Source organism: Theropithecus gelada, chromosome 14, assembly GCF_003255815.1.
Source record: "Theropithecus gelada isolate Dixy chromosome 14, Tgel_1.0, whole genome shotgun sequence".
Classification (NCBI taxonomy): domain Eukaryota; kingdom Metazoa; phylum Chordata; class Mammalia; order Primates; family Cercopithecidae; genus Theropithecus; species Theropithecus gelada.
In genome coordinates this window covers 33,751,378-33,773,485 of record NC_037682.1, presented here as the reverse complement: position 1 = coordinate 33,773,485, position 22,108 = coordinate 33,751,378, and the positions used below count along the sequence as shown (strand labels likewise).

Sequence of the window (22,108 nt, the reverse complement as noted above, 5' to 3'; positions counted from 1 at the left end):
ATTTGAAAACAAACGCTTATCCAAAATATAAAAGAACTCCTACAAATCTACGGGAGAGAGGCAGACAATCCAAATCTGTAAAATTAAAAAATATAGATAGACCCTTTCACAATAGAGGTTACCCAAACAGCCAATAAGCATATAAACGGGTGCTCAATTTCATCAGTCCAAATCCAAATGACAATGCCATACCACAACCCTCTTAGAATAGCTGAAATGAAAAGAAAGAAAAATATTGTGTTGATGGGATAAGAAGTAACAACAATTCCCAAATACTCCTGGTAAGAGTATAAACTGGTACAATTGCATTGAAGAAATGGCCACAAAAGGGAAACTATCCAAACCCCTTTTAACAGTAGAACAGATAATGAATTATAGTGCATTTATATAATACTATACAGCAGTAAGAATAGATCAGCCACAACGATACACATTAACAAGGATCATTTCACAAAAATAATGTTAAGCAAAACAAGTCAAACATGGAATCTAATAGTAGATGGAATCTAATAGTTGATCTCATAGAAGTAGAGAGTATAACAAAAGTAGAAAAGTAGAAAAACAGGTAAAAGAAATCTGTGATGCTACAACTCAGGACTATAGTTTCTCTTTGTGAGTATAAAGACAGGAAGGAGGCAAAAAAGGAATTACCGGAGGTTGAGGAACTCCCTCTGTGTAGACATGACCTTAAATATTCATTCCTTCAATCATGCTGCCAGAATACCAGCAGGCCCAGTAGTGAACCTTCACAGTATCTCTGCTATATACTTTACCTGCACAGACACAACAGTGATATGGACTCCAGAGCTAGGGAAGCCACTGAAAAAACAACTGAAGAGGTGTCCACTTGTATCAGAAGGTGCTAGTTGCCTACCATGTTCATTATGTTTTCTGGTATATCTCAAATTGGTTTCCTGCAGGATTTACAACAGTCAATCAAGGAAGTTATGGGAAACATTGTGGACATGGAGAAAAGAAAAAAAAAAAAAACGTCGGGAGGGAACAGTTGTTTAAGACAGGGATCTTGCAGAAATTCAACAGCTAATAGACACCACACCAGAGGAATTAACAGAAGATGACTTGATGGAGATGAATGCTTCCAAACCAGTGCCAGATGATATGAAAGACGAAGAAGCAGTGCCAGAAAACAAACTGACATTAGGCAATCTGGCAGAAGTCTTCCAGTTATTCAAGACTGCTTTGACTTCTTCTGACATGGACCCCTCCTATAACACAGATACTGTAACTAAAGCAAACCGTGGAAGAATTGGTACTGTACAAAAACATTTTTTGAGAGTTGAAAAAGCAAAAGACAAAGTAGTATGTATTCCCATAAAGCTATATTGAGTGGGTCTACCTGTCCTGCCTCCCCTACCACCTTCTCCATCTCTGGCACCCTTGAGACTACAATACCAACCCCTCCTCTTCCTTCTTCTCCTCAGCCTACTCAACACGAAGAAAATAAGAATGAAGACCTGTATAATGATCCACTTCCACTTAATGTATGGCAAATATATTTTCTTCTGATGATTTGCTTAACATTTTCTTCTCTCCAGCTTACTTTATGGTAAGAATGCAGTACATAATATATATAACACACAAATTATGTGTTAAACCACAGATGTTATTGGTACAGCTTCCAGTAGTCAAAAATAGACCATTAGCAGTTAAGTTTGGGAGGAGTCAAAAGTTACATGTGCGTTTTCAACTACACGGGTGTGGGGGTCAGCACCCCCACCCCGATCCCCACATTGTTCAAGGATCAACTGTACTTTATTAACCAGTTTACCCATCTATCTTCCCCAACTGTGAACTCAAAGAGTACAGAGACAGTATTTTTTTTCTCCTGTAACCTGAGCTCTGTTGCACTTCGTAGAATTTAGTATGTCCTTCATAAAGAATTAATTAATTAATAACACACCTAAATATATAACTTTTTTTTTTTTTGAGACAGAGTCTCGCTGTGTCGCCCAGGCTGGAGTGCAGTGGTGCCATCTCAGCTCACTGCAAGCTCCACCTCCTGGGTTCATGCCATTCTCCTGCCTCAGTCTCCCAAGCAGCTGGGACAACAGGCACCCGCCCCTACACCTGGCTAATTTTTTTTTGTATTTTTTAGTAGAGACGAGGTTTCACCATGTTAGCCAGGATGGTCTCAATCTTTCGTTTTCCCAAGATGATGATAGTGGTGCTTTGTTTGCCTCATTACTAGAACTGAAGAATTATTTTCCAACTTCAACTTGGATTATAATTCTGGAAAGATGATCTATATACACACCAAAGTATTCATGAAAATAGGATATATATCTGGTATATAAGCATAGGATAAATATGCTTTTTTTTTTGTATTTAAGTAAATACAGTAGGAAACAAGGGAATATGTAGTATAGAAGCCTATAAAAACGAATTATATCATTATGTTAAGTGAAATAAGCCAGACACAGAAAGACAAATATCACATGATCTTACTCATAGGTGGAATCTAATAGTTAATCTCACAGAGAGTATAATGGTGTTTACCGGAGGCCAGGATGGTTGGCAGGGGGATGGAGAGAATTTGGTCAAGGATACATAATTTCAGTTAGGTAGGAGGAATAAATTTCAAGAAATCTATTATATAACATGAATTTATAGCAAGCTGGCTATAATGATGATATATTGTATTCTTTAAAAAAATGTAAAGAGTGTAGATGTTATGTACTCTTACCACAAAAATGATAACTATGTGAGGTAATACATTGCTAATTAGATAGATTTAACCATTCCAGAATGTACATACACTTCATAGCATCATGAGGTACACAAAACAATGCCATCTGTCAAAAAAATAATTATTATATGTAGTATTTCAAAAAGTTCACAGCATCAAAAATATTTGTAGGGGTGGGGGAACAGAGAGCATCAGGAAGAATAGCTAGTGGATGCTGGGCTTAATACCTAGGTGGTGGGTTGATCTGTGCAGCAAACCATCACAGCACACATTTACCTGCACATCCTGCACATGAAGCCCAGAATCTAAAGTAAAAGTTGAAGAAAAAAAATATTCAAGAAGTTTCTATCTGATATTGGACTGATTTGTCACTTTTTGTTTTGGTCTTCCTAGTGCTTATTTACTACAGGATAAAATTAGCACATACTATTTAATGTGTTCATTTTAAGTACTATGTTGTTTTCTATATGTTAATTTTATCTTCTCCAGATGAGACCATTTTTATTACCATAGGTCTAAAAATGACAAGATTAAGTCCAAACGGACAGTAATCACTCAACAGCTATTTATTGAGTAACTTAAAGATTCAATATGAAAGCAACCTTGATCAAAGCTTTCCAGTTGATATATTGTGAAACAGGGTTTTATCCCAAACATGGTTCTAAAAAACAAGCAAACAAAAATCTTCCCCAAATGAAAAACTCCAGTCACTATTTAACAATACTAATTTCAATTTATCAAATAAAATCAGCCCAAAAATTTCAACAGGTCAGTGAAATTTAAAACAATTCGATGGCAAGAATTTCAACGAGGTTTGGCTCTAATTAAAAGGTATCACAGATCACTGTCAAAAGTCAATAACTCAGTAGTGTAGTAATGATCTGGGAGTTCTTTTTAATTTAGACATTTGTCAATCATGATTGCCTTTAAACATTACTTAGCCACTGTACCTGCTCAGTTTTGAGAAAAAATTTAAACACAAAAATACAACTCAAAATACATGTTTTTTCCACCCATAAAATTCATATTTTAGTAATAAACTCTCGATTCAGGGTTCACAAAATAAAGTAGATTTACTTCTAATTCTTCCTAGCAGCTTTTTTGGGGAAAGAAACCCTAAGTATTTTCTGTTATTTGCAGCTCCTTTAACAGCAAACGACAATTAAATGTGTGAAAAAGGTTGTCAGAGTAACACTTGTCATTTACACCGCTTAGGACAGACATTCAAGACTTCCAGACACACTAATTAAAATTAACAAAAGCTTCTTATCGGAACTTGTCAGAGAGGTATATTTTGTCAGACACAGGAAAACCACAAAGTTCAAGAGTTTTCGCTCTAAGATTTAAATCCAAACCACCTACCAGTAGGCACTAGCGAACTAAGCCCGGACGCTCAGCAACCAACTCATTAAGGTAAGGGATCCCATCCTTTCCGTATAACACAAAATTAAGAAAAAGACATCGTGGAGAACACGGAGTGAATTTTCTGTCAGAAATCAGAAGATAAATGAGCAGGAAAAAAAGTCTCTCCTCACACACAGCGGAGAAAGGTGCAAGATACTACCAATTGCTTGATAAGCCCTAAGGGTTTATCGGTTCACCAACCTTTTCTTTAACTCAGTGTGAATGAAGGCACTCAAAAGGAGAAGAACGTTACGTGAAATTACCTACCTCGGGCCCCAAAGAACCCTGAAGACCTTCAAACAGGACACAGGTGGGCCTTTCTCACCTGGGCCCCGCCAAAGTCGACCGTCCTTACGTAGAGCGCACTTTTCAGCAATACGCCTTCCCATTGGTTGGCTCGGGAGGGACGTCTCAGTCCTATTGGTTACGAGAGCCGCGGTTGGGGCGAGGAGGCGGGAGTTTGGGACTGGTTCTGACAGGCCGGGGGTTTGCGTTCCCAGAGTTCCTATTGGGTTAACACTGCAGGCTCTAAGATGGCGGCAGTGGCAACCTGCGGCAGTGGCGCGGGGAGTCCTGGGTCTGCAGTGGCGACAGCCAGCAAGAGCAATGTCACCAGTTTCCAGAGGAGGGGTCCTAGAGCCAGCGGGACCAACGACAGCGGCCCTCGACTGGTGTCCATTGCGGGCACGCGACCATCGGTGCGGAATGGACAGCTGCTGGTATCAACCGGGCTCCCAGCCCTGGACCAGCTCTTAGGTCGGTTCAGAGCGGAGATGTGGGCTCAACCGAGGGGAAACTTAGGGAGGGGACCTGTCGGGGAAGCCACTTTGACCCCACATCTCTCTCTGACCTCTAAACCTTCAGAGGAGGAGAGAATAGCCTAGTCTGATTGAGATGGAGGGGAATACGGGTTGTGTGGAGACTTCTGAGCGCTGTTAACTAAACATGTTTTAGTGCTCCCGCTCCCTATTTCGTTCCCTGCCCTCCAACCCCTTTTCAGATTACGGCGGAATTCGTACATGCTTTTTACCCTGAAATGCTTTCTCGTCAAGGGAAGACATTAATTTATGGAGATGGGCTTTCATTCAGGATACCTCCCTTCTGCTGTCTCCAGGCAGCTCACGGTTTAGACCAACTACAAAAGTTTTTATAATTGTGGGAGACAGGCTTCATTAGAAGATGGTGGAAAAAAATGATTTCCCCTCTTTGACCGTTAGACTGCCTATTCTCTGGTTATAAATCTTAAAACATTTTGGCTTTAAGAGAGCGTATATGTTAAAGGCGTATGTTGACACATAATCCTTATAAAGTATTCAGAGCTTGTCGTTGATACTTAGTCATACTTGTGTCTGCGTTAAATCTGTGTATGTATTTTTTGTTTATTTTTTCTATATACATTTTGCTTCCCAGTATTGATTACTAGTGCATTCCATTCGACATCTCTAAATTTAACTCACATTTTAACGAGGAAAGGAAGTCTAGTTCTTAGGCTTTCCTTTAAAATCTCTGGAATTTTTTATGAGAAGCCTGCTGAAGAATATGCTGGTTTCATAACTGTTATATTGAAAGGATTGACCAGATTAGGTTGGTAGGACAGATTTGCTGTGTTAATAAAGCTTCTAGATTAATTTCTATCTGAATGCTGTTTCATTAAAACCCGTCTGTGTTTACATTTCATAACTTTTTTCATAGTGTGTGATATGTGTCTGTTAAATCTTGTACACTTTCATAAAATATAGCTGTCATTGCTTGTTCTTGTACTTCGCTTGACATTTCTTTCGGTTATTTTCCCCCTCAAAATAGGCTTTTCATGGGTTTAGTGCAGAGAAAAGAAGAAGACAAGCAACCTATGAAAAAGAGTATGGCTTCTTGCTTCTGTCATTTCATTTCCCAGTTATTTTTACATAGGTTTAAGTATTTTTCACTTAATTGTTTCAAGTATATTTTCCTCCTGAGTTGCATGGTACTGTAAACAGAAGTGATTCAAAATATCTAGTTAGCAAATATTTAGTTCTCCGTTTTTCCCTTGTGAGCCTCAGTTGATATCCTCTTACATTTGAACTTTAAGTTTGGAAGCTATTTGTAGGCCTTACATATTTTTTAATTCAATGGGATATGTAACTTCATTTACTTGGTACTAAAACTTTCCAAACGAAAAGGTTATGTTTCTATTATAATGTCTTTAGTTCCTCATTAGAATAACAAAATGTTCCTAGCATACTTCCTGGCACTTAGTAGGTTCTCAATAAGTTGTTGATTACAAGAAAAATAATGTGTAGAAAAAACTGAGACAAGAAATTATGAAACATGTAGGATGGAGTTTCATGTTTGAGCTCTAAAACAAATTAAGTGATATGAACAGTCTCACAAAACCAGTGACCATGTGGACTGATCTTTAGGCTTCAAATTTAGTGCTCTGTGCACTAGGCTACAGTGGTCTAAAATTTTTAGGAATTCTTTCCAGGGGTTTTGACCATTTATTGAACCTCGGATTAATGATTTAACTATCATCTCTTAAAGTACCCACAAAAAAGAGAACCCAAAGCACCTTCTATATGTGTTTCTTCAGAGATACAAACTTGAACAGTAACTTTTAAATTTTCCATATTTGCTTGGAATGGGATACTCTAGTAGGGTATTTAAGTATAACAAGCTTATACTAAAATTACTGTTCCTTAAGATGATGGAAACAGTATTGGTTGTTGAATACTTTGAAATATATTTTGCATGTATGCAGTTAATTCTCAAAGTGCACAAAAGTTGAAGAGGTTATAATATAATTGACTACATCTTGAAAAATAAATATGTCCAGAAGTATTTTAGTTTTAACCTCTTAATGACATTTTTGTATTCTGATTTTCTGTATAAGCAATTTAGACTGTTATTACTCGAAAATGTTATTTGACTCAAGCTGTGACAAGCCTAATATGACCATATTGTGACAAAAGGTAATGATAATAGGATGTTATGGTGTTAGAATGGTAAGACTATGCTGTAATATTGTGAGTATTGCCTAAATATATTATGTGGTTACTGTGTAACAAGTAAATATTATAGCTTCCATGTAGTACGGTGACATTTTACTACTGCCATCATGATGTCATTGTCATTTTAAACATAGATGCAAAATATATTTGAAAGGCATCATACGTGCTAATTGTTAGTCATTTGATGATACACTTATACTTCCATTACTTATTCCAGTGTTTTACAAATTTGAAAATTTTCAATATCTGCATCTTTCAAATGACCTAATATATAATGTTTTTGTTCTGACAACCTAATTTTATTATGAGATATTGATATACATTTCCCAAGTTAGCTACATTAAAATTTTTTTAATTCTCAGATTATCTAACCCATTTTCTCAGCCTTGCCCTTCTGGGATATTTATATTGTTATTTGAGGACACTATATGAAAATAACACTTATATTTTGGAAAAGGAAAGATAGGTATTCCATCAATTGAAGAGGTACTCCATTTCACTTCCAGGGGTTTCCAAAGAAAGATTGTAACAGCTAAAGGATTCTGACAGAATTTCCCCCTGCCTCCCAACCCCATTCCCCATAAAAGGTATACTCCATCTTAGGACCATGTATCTAACCTGGGAGAATTATCCACAACTTCATCCTCCAGAAAAATGCTTAAAGTAAGGGTAACTGCAGATTTGACCTCTGTGCTGTTAAATTTTGATAGTCAGGGGAATGTCGGATAGGGATTTGAGGTAAACAATACTCTAGGGAGAGTACTCTGAAAGAAGCTTAATGGTAGCAGCCATTTTTTAACATTGATGTCAAAAAGTAAACACTATTGGGCTTATTTCCTTTATTATGTTAATGTGTATCATGGGATAATATACATTGAGCTTGGACTACGTATTTAAAACAATCTTGGTTATGGTATTTTACCAACCAATATAATTAGCATACATTTAAGAATAATGTATTTTTTATTGCTATGTAAAATTCTTTCATGTGACTTAATCTATAGAACTATTCGGCCGGGCGCGGTGGCTCAAGCCTGTAATCCCAGCACTTTGGGAGGCCGAGACGGGCGGATCACGAGGTCAGGAGATCAAGACCATCCTGGCTAACACGGTGAAACCCCGTCTCTACTAAAAATACAAAAAACTAGCCGGGCGAGGTGGCGGGCGCCTGTAGTACCAGCTACTCGGGAGGCTGAGGCAGGAGAATGGCGTAAACCCAGGAGGCGGAGCTTGCAGTGAGCTGAGATCCGGCCACTGCACTCCAGCCTGGGCGACAGAGCGAGACTCCGCCTCAAAAAAAAAAAAAAAAAAAAAAAAAAAGAACTATTCATGGTTCCTAGCTTTATTTTGATTCTCATGTTTGCCCAGCCAATAATTGTGTCATAATGAAGAGTAGTCACTATGTTTCATAACGCTTGGGGAAGAAAAAATAGACTTGTTATCAAAATAAATGCGATTTAATTTGAGGTCCAGCATTAATTAAGTAGTTAAGGCTATTGCTATGAACCAAGGAAACAATATGAACTTTTTTTTACGTTGCATTTTCCCAAAAATACTTTTTTATAATTTTAAGCAAAATTATTCCTTTATATAGAGCTCTGGAAAGGAGTGGCATAAATCACTGTTATTTTTCCTGACTTTCATTTCTTTTCCCTTTTACTTTCTTTAACATTGAAGAAAGGCTTTCATATTCTACTGTATTAATTTGACCTCATTTACCCAAAATTTATAGCTTAATCAGAGGTTTCTACTGGGGAGACTGTGGGGATTGAATGTTGTTCCTTTAAAATATTAATAGTACTAATATGATTGTCTTACTATTGCACGAATTGAAACAACAACAAAAGCCCTTTCATTGTCTTATGATTTTAAAAATCGTAAGATGGGAAGATCCTGGCATTTACAAGATCTTAAATTAATTCTAATATTATTTCTTAAGTATTAAATATCTTTTCTGGTTTTAAGAAAAAATCCCTATTTTTAAAAGATGTAAAATCTTGATGAAATTAATTCTTTAAAATATCAAGCTTGCTGAGAATCTTTAACCTTTCAAACCTTTATTTTTATTCTCATGTTTGCCCAGCCAATAATTGTGTCATAATTATTGAAGAGTAGTCACTATTCTTTAACCTTTCAACATCTTATATTCTTTTGTGTACATGAGGTACTCTATTTTTATTTTTAGTAAGCTGTAAGTAAGTATACATCTTAAAGACATCTAGAAGTAAAACCAAGAGTTTATTTGCTGGCCGCGTGTGGTAGCTCACACCTATAATCCCAGCACTTTGGGAAGCCAAGATGGATGGATCGCTTGAACCTGGGAGTTTGAGACAAACCTGGGCAACACAGAGAGATCCTGGCTCTTCAGAAAATTCAAAAATTACCCAAGCTTGATGGTGCACACCTGTAGTCCCAGCTACTCAGGAGGCTGATGGGGAAGAATCCCTGAGCCTGGGGAGTACAAGGCTGCAGTGAGCAGTGATCACACGACTGTACTCCAGCCTGGGTGGCAGTGAGACCCCGTCTCAAAAAAAGAAGAGTTTATTTTGCTTAGTGGCTTAGAAAGTGTGTTGGTAATTTTTCTAAGTTAGGATGAAAGGGGAGAGGAAGTAGTAAACAAGGCCATTTTAGTAGTTTTTTGTTTGTTTTCATTACAAAAATAAGATGATTGCTTCCTTACCCTATTATCTGTAATACGTTGTAGTGGACTATTGGGAAAAGATATTTCCATTTTAATTGGGAACTATTAGTGTGAAGTCTATGTTGCTTTTGGAATTAGATAAAATTACTAATGGATTACTAAATTTAAAAGTAAGTTAAAAGCCAGCTTTCAAAGAATATGTCAGAATACTCTGTTGTGGGTGGTTGGTTGTTTTAGCTTTTTATTTATTTATTGTTTGGTGGGAGCACGGCTACAAACATTCACATTTTTAAGTTAAAATACAGCTAGACCTTCCATTTATCAAGTAAGAGACATCAAAATACCTTATACAAAGGTATCTTGTGGAAATGTTTTGAGATCATGTCTCACTAAACTCAAGTTTAGAATAATCGAGAAATTTTGCTGCTGTATGCATGTATATATATATGTATAGGTCAAAATTATTTCTCTTAAAGCACATAGAATAAAAGTTTGATTTTTAAAAGCTTTAAATTTGTTAATAAGTTTAAGTTAGTTAATGTTACATCTTACTTCCCACAACTATCCTTCACAATGATCAAACTTTACCAGAGCAAATCTAAATGTGAATCTAGCGAATTTACATGATAGAGCCTTCTTACCTTTTTGTAAAAGAAGTTTGAGAAGATATTTGGTTGATAAAAATGTTTTTAATCTGTCCCCATTATGTCTTAATGTTCAGATTTTCTAAACATTAGAATTTTAATACACATAAGATTTTTTAGGCTATGTGGTCGCTCACGCCTGTAATCTCAACACTTTGTGAGGCCAAGGCTGGAGACTAGTTTGTGCCCAGGATTTCAAAACCAGCCTGAGCAATATAATGAAACCCTGTCTCTACAAAGAACGAAAGAATTAAAAAAGAAAAAGAATTAGCTAGTCATTGTTACATGTTCCTATAATCCCAGCTATTTCAGAGGCTGAGATGGGAGGACCGCTTGAGCCTGGGAGGTTGAAGCTGCAGTGAACCATGATCGCACCACTGCACTCCAGTCTGAGCAACACGACGACACCCTGTCCCCCCACCCCCCACAAAAAAGGAGGAATTGCCAAAATGGTAAAGGTAGCCCTTCCTGAGTACCTTTCTAGGCCAGACACCTCTATTTGGTAATCACTTCGTTTAATTGGAAAACTTTTACATGATCTGTTCTCATTGTCCCATAGTGAGTGTTAAAAAAATCTTTCCTTCTCTGTCTGTCCCAGTGGAGGCCTTATATAAATTCCTTATTTGGGGAGACGTAAATGTAACTCAGGAGGTTAGATAAGAAAACTAAATCCTCCCTATGGGAAAGAGGTTAAAGTAAGAAACTTTTTAATAGTGCCTACTCTAGCTTAGACACCATAATGTCTCTTGTATGCTTACATCAATTCATCTCCTTATATGTACACAAAAAGGCTATTGTGTATTTAAATGTTTATTTTTGCATTTAAGGGAAAGTAGGAAAGTAAGGAAGTGTGATATAAGATGTTCAAATGGATAAAAACATTAGTGTGGCACTATAAAATTAAACATTTAATCTAATCTTATACCAAAGCAAACCCTTTGTTCTGATCCATTTGTTTGTTTGAGACTGGGCCTCACCTTGTTTCCCTGGGCTGGAGTGCAGTGGCGCGAACACTGCTCACTGCAGCCATGACTTCCCATGCTTAATTGATCCTCCTGCCACAGCCCCCCAAGTAGCTGGGACTACAGGTGCCAGCACGCCTTGCTAATTTTTGTATTTTTTGTAGAGATGGAGTTTTGCCGTGTTGTCCAGGCTTGTCTCAAACTCTTGAGCTAAAGTGATCTGCTCACCTTGTCCTCCCAAAGTGCTGGGATTATAGCCATGAGCCACCGCACCTGGACCTGATCCTTTTTGATGGCTATCATGATATATATATATCAGCTTATGTTTATCTTTTCATCTGAAAATTAAAGTTATCCTATGTAGTCTGATATGACTTTAAATGCTGTAATGAAGGAACCTGTCTAAATGTAAACTTAAGAAGTCTTATAAATATATAAACTTAAACATTGAAACATTTAAATATACTAGGTATTTTCATTATTTCCTTCCTTAAGAGTTTGAAATGTTCTACATATTGTCATAAAATTGATGTTTAGCCTCACTGTAAATCGCTTAGCATAAGTCTTATGTTGCATATTATTCTAGGTGCACGTGTGTTACCAGATTTCAAACTGTTTAAAACATAATAGTTATGCTTTTTTTGCAAGGCAGAAAATAAACACTATCAAAGGAACTTTTTTTTTGTTTTGAGACAGAGTCTTGCTCTGTGGCCCAGGCTGGAGTGCAGTGGCATGATTTCAGCTCACTGCAACCTATGCCTCCCGGGTTCAAGTGACTGTCCTGCCTCAGCCCTCCTGAGTAGCTGGGATTATAGGAGCGGGCCACCACATCTGGCTAATGGGGTTTTGCCATGTTGGCCAGGATGGTCTCGAACTCCTGAGCTTATGTGAACTGCCTGCCTTGGCCTCCCAAAGGGCTAGGATTTCAGGTGTGAGCCACCGTACCCAGCCTATCAAAGGAACTTTTGTTACTAAGTTTTTCTACATGACAAATGTGACTACAAAACTTTTTTGTGGAAAGTTCTTTATTGGTGTTCTAAATGTTTCTTTCAGATTTGTATACAAAAACCAAACAATTAACATCGACTCCAGTTGTCCAACAACTTAGAGTATTTTTTATTTTCTGGAGTCTTACTCTGTCGCCCAGGCTGGAGTGCAGTGGTGCGATCTCAGTTCACTGCAGCCTCCCTCTCCTGGGTTCAAGCAATTCTCCCGCCTCAGCCTCCCAAGTAGCTGGGACTACAGGCGCCCACCACCATGCCTGGCTAATTTTTTTTTGTATTAAAATTTTAGTGGAGACTGGATTTCACTATATTGGCCAGGCTGGTCTTGAACTCCTGACCTCATGATCCACCCGTCTTGGCCTCCCAAAGTGCTGGGATTACAGGCGTGAGCCACCGCACCTGGCCTAACTTTGAGTATTTTTAAAATTATACTTTAAATACGTTTCTATTCTTTGATATTCAGTTTTTAAATTTTTAAGTGAATTTGTGTTTGAGATATTAATTAAAATGGTACTAGTTTTACAAATGGAGTGAACAGCAAAGTATTAGTACTCAAATGTCTTAGTGTAGTTCTAAGTTCTTTAATTTTTTTTTTTTTTTTTTTTTTTTGAGACAGAGTTCCGCTCTTGTTGCCCAGACTGGAGTGCAATGGTGCAATCTTGGCTCACTGCAACCTCCACCTCCCTGTTTCAAGCGATTCTCCTGCCTCAGCCTCCTATGTAGCTGGGATTACAGGCATGCACCACCATGCCCATCTACTTTTGTATTTTTAGTAGAGACGGGGTTTCTCCATGTTGGTCAGGCTGGTCTCAAACTCCCGACTTCAGGTGATCCGCCTGCCTCGACCTCCCAAAGTACTGGGATTACAGGTGTGTGCCACTGCGCCTAGCCTTAAAATTAATTTTTAAATTGATTTTTAATGATTCACCATTTGAATTATATATTTCATGATTATATTACCATAAATCAGATTTTTTTTTTTTTTTCTGAGACACAGTCTCACTCTATTGCCCAGGCTGGAGTGTAGTGGTGCGATCTCAACTGACAGCAACCTCGTCTCCCAGGTTTAAAAAATTCTCGTGTCTCAGGTTGGGCACGGTGACTCACGCCTATAATCCCACCACTTTGGGAAGTCCAGGCAGGCGAATCACGAGGTTAGGAGTTCAAGACCAGCCTGACCAAGATAGTGAAACCCCGTCTCTACTAAAAATACAAAAAACTAGTTGGGTCTAGTTGCAGGCGCCTGTAATCCCAGCTACTCTGGAGGCTGAGGCAGAAGAATCACTTGAACTCGGGAGGCAAGAGTTTGCAGTGAGCCGAGATCGTGCCAATGCTCTCCAGTCTGGGCGACAGAGTGAGACTCTGTCTCAAAAATAAATAAATAAATAAATAATTCCCGTTTCTCAGGCTTCTAAGTAGCTGGGATTACAGGCATGTGCCACCACATGCAGCAGATTTTTTTGTATTTTTAGTACAGACAGGGTTTTACCATGTTGTCCAGGCTGGTTTTGAACCCCTGACCTCAAGTGATCCGCCCACGTCAGCCTCCCAGAGTGCTAGGATTACAGGTCTGAGCCACTGTGCCCGGCCTAATTCAGATATGTAAAAGAACACTGGTCTAGTAATACTGAAAATGTATTTTGTAATGATGATCTTTTTTTGTTTGAAATGGCAAATACGTTCCTTTTAAATTGTAAATATATTTAGAGCATGTCCAGACTTTGTGTATATTATTCATAATAAAGAAGAAATAGCTTTAATTATCAATTCTTTACTTAAAATCTTACTAAATTTGAAGATAACTATTAATGTGGCATTTCTATAATCTTATCTATGTTTACTACTTCTGTAGTAAAGTTACCGTGCACATTTAAGTCTTGAGTTAACAAGTGCTAAATATAACATTATTGGAGTGCTTAACCACAGTTATGTTGAATGCTGTATGGTTCTATCATAGAAGAAAGGAGGATAGTACAGTATATTATGGAAGTAACTGTAGGGCAGGCATGGTGGCTCTCGCCTGTAATCCCAGCACTTTTGGAGCCCAAGGCAGGTGGATCAGATGAGGTCAGGAGTTCGAGACCAGCCTGACCAACATGGTAAAACCCCATCTCTACTAAAAATACAAAAATTAGCCGGGCGTGGTGGCAGGCACCTGTAATCCCAGCTACTCAGGAGGCTGAGGCAGGAGAATCGCTTGAACCCAGGATGGGGAGGTTGCAGTGAGCCGAGCAGAGATCGTGCCACTGCATCCCAGTGTGGGCGACAGAGCGAGACTCCCATCTCAAAAAAAAAGAAAAGAAAGTAATTGTAATGTGTAGTGTGTAATTACATATAATATGTAATTATTTTATAATAGCACCTTGAGCAAAGTATTGCAAAGGCAATTAAAATGTTGTTCACAACTGCAGTTTTAAAGTTACTGAAGTGCCTTTCCTTCATAAAGCCTAACTTTTATGTTAAAGATAATGGAAAAGGTAAATTAATTTTCTTCTGGTTTTGTTTCATTTCCAGGTGGAGGTTTAGCCATTGGAACAGTTCTTCTAATTGGTTAGTACAAAATACATGCTTTGCTCTCCTCTATCATTGTTTTCTGTTGTGCATAATCATTTTATCCAATTCCCATTCCAAAATTATTTAAATCACTAACACGACAGAACTTAAGATAAATTAGAGAGGAATTGACTTAAGTTCTATTTTAAATTCTAATGTTGATCTGAAATTGAAATAAATTAGGCAAATATATCTGAACATGTAGCTCTTATAACTTAAAAATGTTTACAGTGCATTGTGCTCCATTTTTTAAAAAAGACTAAAATTAATGTGAATTGATTTTTTTGGAGAATCTCAGTATTTAAAGTGGGATTATTACAGGGATCAGTTTGGGAAATTGAAATACTAAGTCCATCGTATATATCACATCATTTTGTCATTATCTTTTTATTGAAACACAAGTAACGATTTAGTAAATCATATTTCAGTTCATCTTTAAAGTGACAAGAGTCCTTATTTAAGTGTATAACCATAATTTCCTTCCTTCTTTTTTAGTGTATATAGGTCACAGAATCTTGGAATTGAAATAAAGCTTGTCAGTCATATAATCAAAGCAGCCATATTAATATTTAATTCATGTATCTGTAACATATCTGTTGTTCCTATTTTTGTCCTCTGATATAATACAGAATGAATTTACATAGTTTTTCACATGACACCCTTAAAATATTTGAAAATACTTATTTTTTCATCTCAAATATTCTCCAAACTAAATAGACATCATTCCTTAACCTGGTTTTATATGTTAGGGTTTTCACACACCTCACTGTTCTGATTGTTCTTTTTATGCACCTTCTAGTCTGGCATTCATTGTCTCTTGAACCATGCCCCGACCTAAATATAACATTCCAAATGTAATATGACCTGAACTCACCATACTGGGACTATAAAATAAGCATGTTAATCTAGACAAAGTTATTAGTGCCAGGCACCAAAACATGACTTTATATTTATTGACCCCTAAGGTAACAAAAAAGTAAGTATTTTGGAAGAAATTGCCCCAAGTGAGTAAAATACAAAGTGGTGATGCTTAAAATTTGGCATGTATGTAAGAATTTGTCTAGTAAAGGAAAACGTTATCTAGAACATTTTATTCCTCATCTATGCTGGATAATTGAAGAGTAGTATTAGTAGTAGTGAGAGCTGCCTTTTGTTTAACTCTTACTGTTGGTCATGTATTGTGCAAAATGCATTATGTGTTTTTCTTTGTTTTTTTTTTACTTAATACAACAACCTCGTAAGATGCTAAATATACTTCATGTTTTCTCCCTTTTATACATGAGGAAATAAGGCTCACAGGGATGGGTTAGTTTTCCCAGTATTCTGTAGTTAATCTAAGAACCAGGACTTGAATTCTGTGTGACTCCAAAACCCATCTTTTTTGTAACTATGCTCTAAAGTTTTTCACATGTTTTGTTTAATAGTGATAAACAATAAAATAGGAATTGCATTCCTTTTTAGATTATTACAGTTTCAAGTAGTAAAGTAAAACTCACATTTATGGAGATTTTTTCTTTTGATGAATTTTCAAATTTCTCAACATGAAGGAATCCTTTATAAATTAATGCACAATAAGGATCAAAGTTGCAGCACTATAAAAATCCTTATTTCACATGATCGGCATTTCTCCATTCCAGTCAAAAAATTTTGTCTTTAAAATAGGAATCAATATATAAGGAGTGCTAAAAACATCTTCAGGTGTACAGTATTTGTTAGATCGGTTTATATAGTTGTAGCATATTGCTATTAAAAATGTAATATATTAATTTTCTGAAAGTATACCATTTAATCGTTTTGGCCCTGTGTTCTCTCACCTCAGCCATTAATTTCCTTGTTGGCTCTTGACTGTGAAGTATCTGCCAACTTCTTACCAGTCATTTACTTTCATCAATACAATATAATCTTCTGGAAATGTACCTAGAATTTAGTGCCTGAGTATCCAGACAGTAGACAATTTTTAATAAAAGCTAAGTAAAATATGTCTTATGAGATACTTATGTCACCCATGAGTCATTAAAGTACTGTTTAAGGACTTTGAAGACAGAATTATTCCTAACACTACATGTAACAGAAAAAAATAACCTGTGATCAAGAAATTCTAGAAATGATTATCTCAGTTACATTTTTAAGAATGTATCTTACGGTAAATAAAGAATGTCTGAAGGTGTTTATTGAGAAAATTATCTACATGTTTGGTATAAATACATAAAATACAAAAACGGTGTGTAAAGAAAATTAAGTTGCTTTTTCAAAACCTCAGCCTCCGTCCCTTGAAATTACAGTGTCCTGGGTATTCCACCCAATATTTCTATGTAAGTAATATACATGGGAGCATTTCACACTTTGCTTTATCTACTTAATACATCTTAAACCTCAATTTATGTGCATTTATATAGATGTACTACTTCATTCTTGTTAACAACTGCATAGGATTTTATTGTATAGATGTGCCATAATTTTTTGTAGTAGTTCTCTACTGAAAAATTTAAATTAATTCCATCTTTTTCTATTATTAACAATGCTACTGTGCATAATCTTGTGTGTAACCTTTGCACACATATGTAAATATTTGTAGAAAAAACTCTATAGACTTGCTTCATTGCGGCATGTTAAATTTTGTTAGCTATTATTAGATTGCTCTCCCAAAAGGTTATACTGTCATATGCTTCAGCCAACAATTATATCGGTTTACCCTAATCTCACCCTTGACAACACTTGTATATTATCAAACGTTTTAATATTTACCACTCCAATTACATTAGATTAGCAGATGAAGTTCTCCACTTTTTTTTTTAGAGATGAGTCTTGCTGTGTTTCCCAGGGTGGACTGCAACGGCATGATCGTAGCTCACTGCAGCCTCCAGCTCCTGGGCTTATGTAGTCCTCTCTTCTCAGCCTCCTGAGTAGCTGGGACAGCATTCACACCACCATGCCCTGCTAATTTTTTATTTTTATTTTTATTTTTTGGTAGAGGTAGGGCCTTGCTATATTGCCCAGGCTGTTATTAAACTTCAGGCCTCAAGCAGTCCTCCTGCCTCTGCCCCCCAAAGTGCTGGGATTATTGGTGTGAGCCACTGCATCTAGCCCCAGTTCTCCACTTTTCTTCATTCCCAAGTCTATGTGACTTGTACAATGAATTAAATCCGCTTGAAGATATGGAAGCATAGTTTCAAAATATAAAAATACGAGGATTTTAGTTCAGTGTTTAGCAGCCTAGGGTATTACTATATTGCTCATCACTGAAAGACTTTTTTAATTCCAGAAGTAAAAGAAAATTAAAACATGAAGATTATTTGCATTAATAATATTTTACTATAGATTTCCAACTTTTTAACCATTTTCTCATGAAATAGTTTATTCATTTACCAAGGCAGTTTTATGTAGAAGCGTGTACCTGTGCAAGAGTGTGGGCTTTCAGAGTACTGTATTTACAGCTTCAGTAGCAATTTAACTATGGAAACGAGAGCTAATGAGCACTGCCAGAAAAACCTAAAATAAGTCCACTTTAGACCTTCTGAATACAGCAAAATAAATATATATGAACAGATGAAAGGAAATTCTCTGAGGAGTAAATTGAAGAACTAAGGGACTCCACTGTGTACTTCAAAAATGTAAGATGGTTGTCAATTAATAAAACGAAAAATCAAAGATAGATTTTTCATAAAATATTTAATACTTAAGTACTGGAATAGGCTTTGAGATGTTTTATCTATATTACTTTCTGACAGTCTGTTACATGGGTAAATGTGGAACAGCTTAAAAGTTTCAAAAGGTAATTGATAACGTAAATATTTAGAGTTTACAGAGTCTCTTTAAAGAATATTTGTAAAGATATTGAGCATCAAAAAGGTTCGATAGAAGTTGCCACCTATTAAAATTATAGGTGACATTTATCAATGTATTATTTTTAAAATAATCTTTTACATTAATTACATAATTTTAGTTCTAGACCTGGAAGATAAATGATACACTTTTGGACAATTAAACCTATTATCAGTGTACTTTTGTATTAATTTTTTCTGTGTAACAATATTAACACAAATTTTACAGTTTATAAAAACACAGATTTATTTATGTCATAGTTTCTATAAGTCAGGAATCTAGGCACACTTCCACAGAGTCCTCAGGAAGCCTGCAATATAGGTGTCAGCCAGGGCTGAGTTCTCTTCTGAAGGCTTGACAAGGGAACTATCTGCTTTCAAGCTCATGTGGTTGTTCGCAACATTCAGCTCCTTGCTGATTGGCAGCCAGAGGCTGCCCTCTCCATAGGGCATCTCACAAGATGGTGTCTTATTCCTTCAAAACTAAGAAGAGAGAATGTCCCTCAGCAAAATATTATAGGTTTTTGTAACAGAAATGACATCCTTTGCCATAATCTCTTCATTAGAAGCAAGTTCCACATTCTGCTGCAGTCAAGGGGAATAGATACAAAAAGGCATGAATACCAGGAGACAGGAATCATAGGGGCCACCTTAGAATGTGTTCACCACACTTTTCATAATTTTAATTCATATTATTTCCTGGAATAGCAAAAACTAAGCAGTCTCAATAGTCCTCTCACAGGATATTAAAGTATCTCTTGTCAGTCATCTAAAACCTTTCTGAATTTGCTGAACTATATTTTTCTTCTACATCATGCAATAAATTCTGAGCTAACCAGCCAGAGCAATATGGCAAAACCCTGTTTCTACAAAAAAATATAAATATTTACTGGGTGTGGTGGCATGTACCTGTAGTCCCAGCTACTCAGGAGGCTGAGGTGGGAGGAGTGATTGAGCAAGGGAGGTTGAAGCTGCAGTGATCATGCCACTGGACTCCAGCCTGGGTGATGGAGCAAAATCCTGTCTCAAAAAGAAAATAAAAATTCTGAGCTTTTTTCTATGCAGGAATTGGCAAACTACAGCCTGCTAGCTGGTCACCTAGTTTTGTAAATAAAATTATATTAGAATATGGCCGTACTTATTCATGTGCACATTGTCTACAGCTTCTTTTGTGCCACAAGGACAGAATTGATTAGTTGTAACAGAAACTGTATGAATCACAAGTCCTAAAATAACTTGCTTTCTGATTCCTTAAGAAAAATTTTGCTGATCGCTGTTTTGTGTTACTATATTTGATATTCTACTAAACTTACTTTAGAGGACTGAAATAGGACAACTGATATCAGTCCTTTAGTAGAACCACCTGACCTTTAGTCCTGAAGCATTTAAGCTCTTACAATGTGTTCAGCACTCTTAGGCAAGATCAATCTCTAGATGTTGGTTGCATATGGAATAACCAGGAACAGTACATATATAACATGCAGAAGTATGAAGTATGAAGTATAAGAAGTATGAAAAAGACTTAAATTGAATCAAAGTATGGGTAGAAACGTGTGATGAAGAGAAAAAATTGCTCATATGGAAAACTGTTAATCAGTACACAGTAGAGGCTATCAACAGAACATGCTTATGTAATAACTAGGTCCTTCTAAAGTAGAGAGAGTACATATTTAGGACTAGTGAGAAGGTAAGTTTGGCCTTCTTCCTCTGGATCTCTTGCTTCAACTACCTACTTGTAGAATTCACACTGTAAGACTTAAGGACCCTTATACCAGTTCCCAGAACAATAGTGTGTAAAGACCAGGCTATATACCTGTTACCCACTCCTAGGATTTTTGTTTGTTTAACTTTATGGCCAGCCAAATCTATCATGCTTCACCTCCTCCTTATCTTTGGTCATTATCTAAAACCAAATTAAGACCAAATCTAATTAAGCTGTTCCAGTGGTCTTATCTTTTATGTCTATACTACTCCGTGTTTTTCTCTTTAAACTCGGTTTCCTATTTCCTTCTTTTCCTGACCTTTTCAGATTGCCCTCTATAACACCTGTTTCATGTAAAATAAACTCTGATATCCTAAAATCTTATCCTTAAATATTTTATTGAAACATTTAACATTTATTGAGGATTTACTGTGTGCTGGGCAACATGCTAAGCCGTTGACATGTATTGTATCACGTAATTTCACAACAATGAGAGGAAGTGTCTTTCTAGGTAATGAAATTGAAGCTTTGAGAGAAGCCAAGTAACTTGCCCAAGATCACATATATAGCAGCTAAGATTCACAATGAAATTTCTCATTTTATACTAAAACATGATAACTTACCTTAAAAATCCCTTCTGGGGATGTTCCACCTTCTATATCATGTCATTGCTGCCATATATTGACTTCTTAGTTGTTTTTATTATTTATTAGAGACTATCACGATCTCTAACGTCAAGTAGGCTTTCAACACTGGCCAGAAAACTTTTGTATAAATCTGGTCACCTCTTTTTTATTTTCAGTAATCTCAGTGGCCTTTTAAACCTTCAGACATCTAACATAGTCTTCAAAAATCTAACATAGTTCTCCTTGAAGAGGTCCTTTACATCCTTAAACCACTGCTCAGTGAAATAAAAGAGGACATAAACAAATGGAAGAACATACCATGCTCATGAATAGGAATAATCAATATCGTGAAAATGGCCATACTGCCCAAGATAATTTATAGATTCAGGGCCATCCCCATCAAGCTACCAATGAGTTTCTTCACAGAATTGGAAAAAACTGCTTTAAAGTTCATATGGAACCAAAAAAGAGCCCGCATCTCCAAGACAATCCTAAGTCAAAAGAACAAAGCTGCAGGCATCACGCTACCTGACTTCAAACTATACTACAAGGCTACAGTAACCAAAACAGCATGGTACTGGTACCAAAACAGAGATATAGACCAATGGAATAGAACAGAGTCCTCAGAAATAATACCACACCTCTACAGCCATCTGATCTTTGATAAACCTGAGAAAAACAAGAAATGGGGAAAGGATCCCCTATTTAATAAATGGTGCTGGGAAAATTGGCTAGCCATAAATAGAAAGCTGAAACTGGATCCTTTCCTTACTCCTTATATGAAAATTAATTCAAGATGGATTAGAGACTTAAATGTTAGACCTAATACCATAAAAATCCTAGAAGAAAACCTAGGTAATACCATTCAGGACATAGGCATGGGCAAGGACTTCATGTCTAAAACACCAAAAGCAACGGCAACAAAAGCCAAAATTGACAAATGGGATCTAATTAAACTAAAGAGCTTCTGTACAGCAAAAGAAACTACCATCAGAGTGAACAGGCAACCTACAGAATGGGAGAAAATTTTTGCAATCTACTTATCAGACAAAGGGCT

At 36.6% G+C, this 22,108-nt stretch overlaps 2 protein-coding genes across 4 annotated transcripts in view; one reads left to right on the top strand and one right to left on the bottom strand.

The window, feature by feature from the left end:
* IMMP1L (inner mitochondrial membrane peptidase subunit 1) overlaps window positions 1-4,488 on the bottom strand; it is an 83,275-nt gene extending 78,787 nt beyond the window's left edge. Inside the window, exon 1 of the mRNA XM_025358484.1 lies at window positions 4,379-4,488. The gene's annotated coding sequence lies outside the window, so the exon portion shown is untranslated. The remainder of the gene's footprint in view (window positions 1-4,378) is intronic.
* A 106-nt stretch (window positions 4,489-4,594) lies between these two features.
* Window positions 4,595-22,108, top strand: part of ELP4 (elongator acetyltransferase complex subunit 4) — a 259,126-nt gene continuing 241,612 nt past the window's right edge. For all 3 annotated transcript variants that reach the window (XR_003115721.1, XM_025357974.1, XM_025357975.1), the window contains exons 1-2: window positions 4,595-4,867; window positions 14,864-14,899. Coding sequence is in view for 2 of the 3 variants with exons in the window: in XM_025357974.1 (XP_025213759.1) it covers window positions 4,645-4,867; window positions 14,864-14,899 (259 nt within the window). In the remaining variant the exon portion in view is untranslated. The remainder of the gene's footprint in view (window positions 4,868-14,863; window positions 14,900-22,108) is intronic.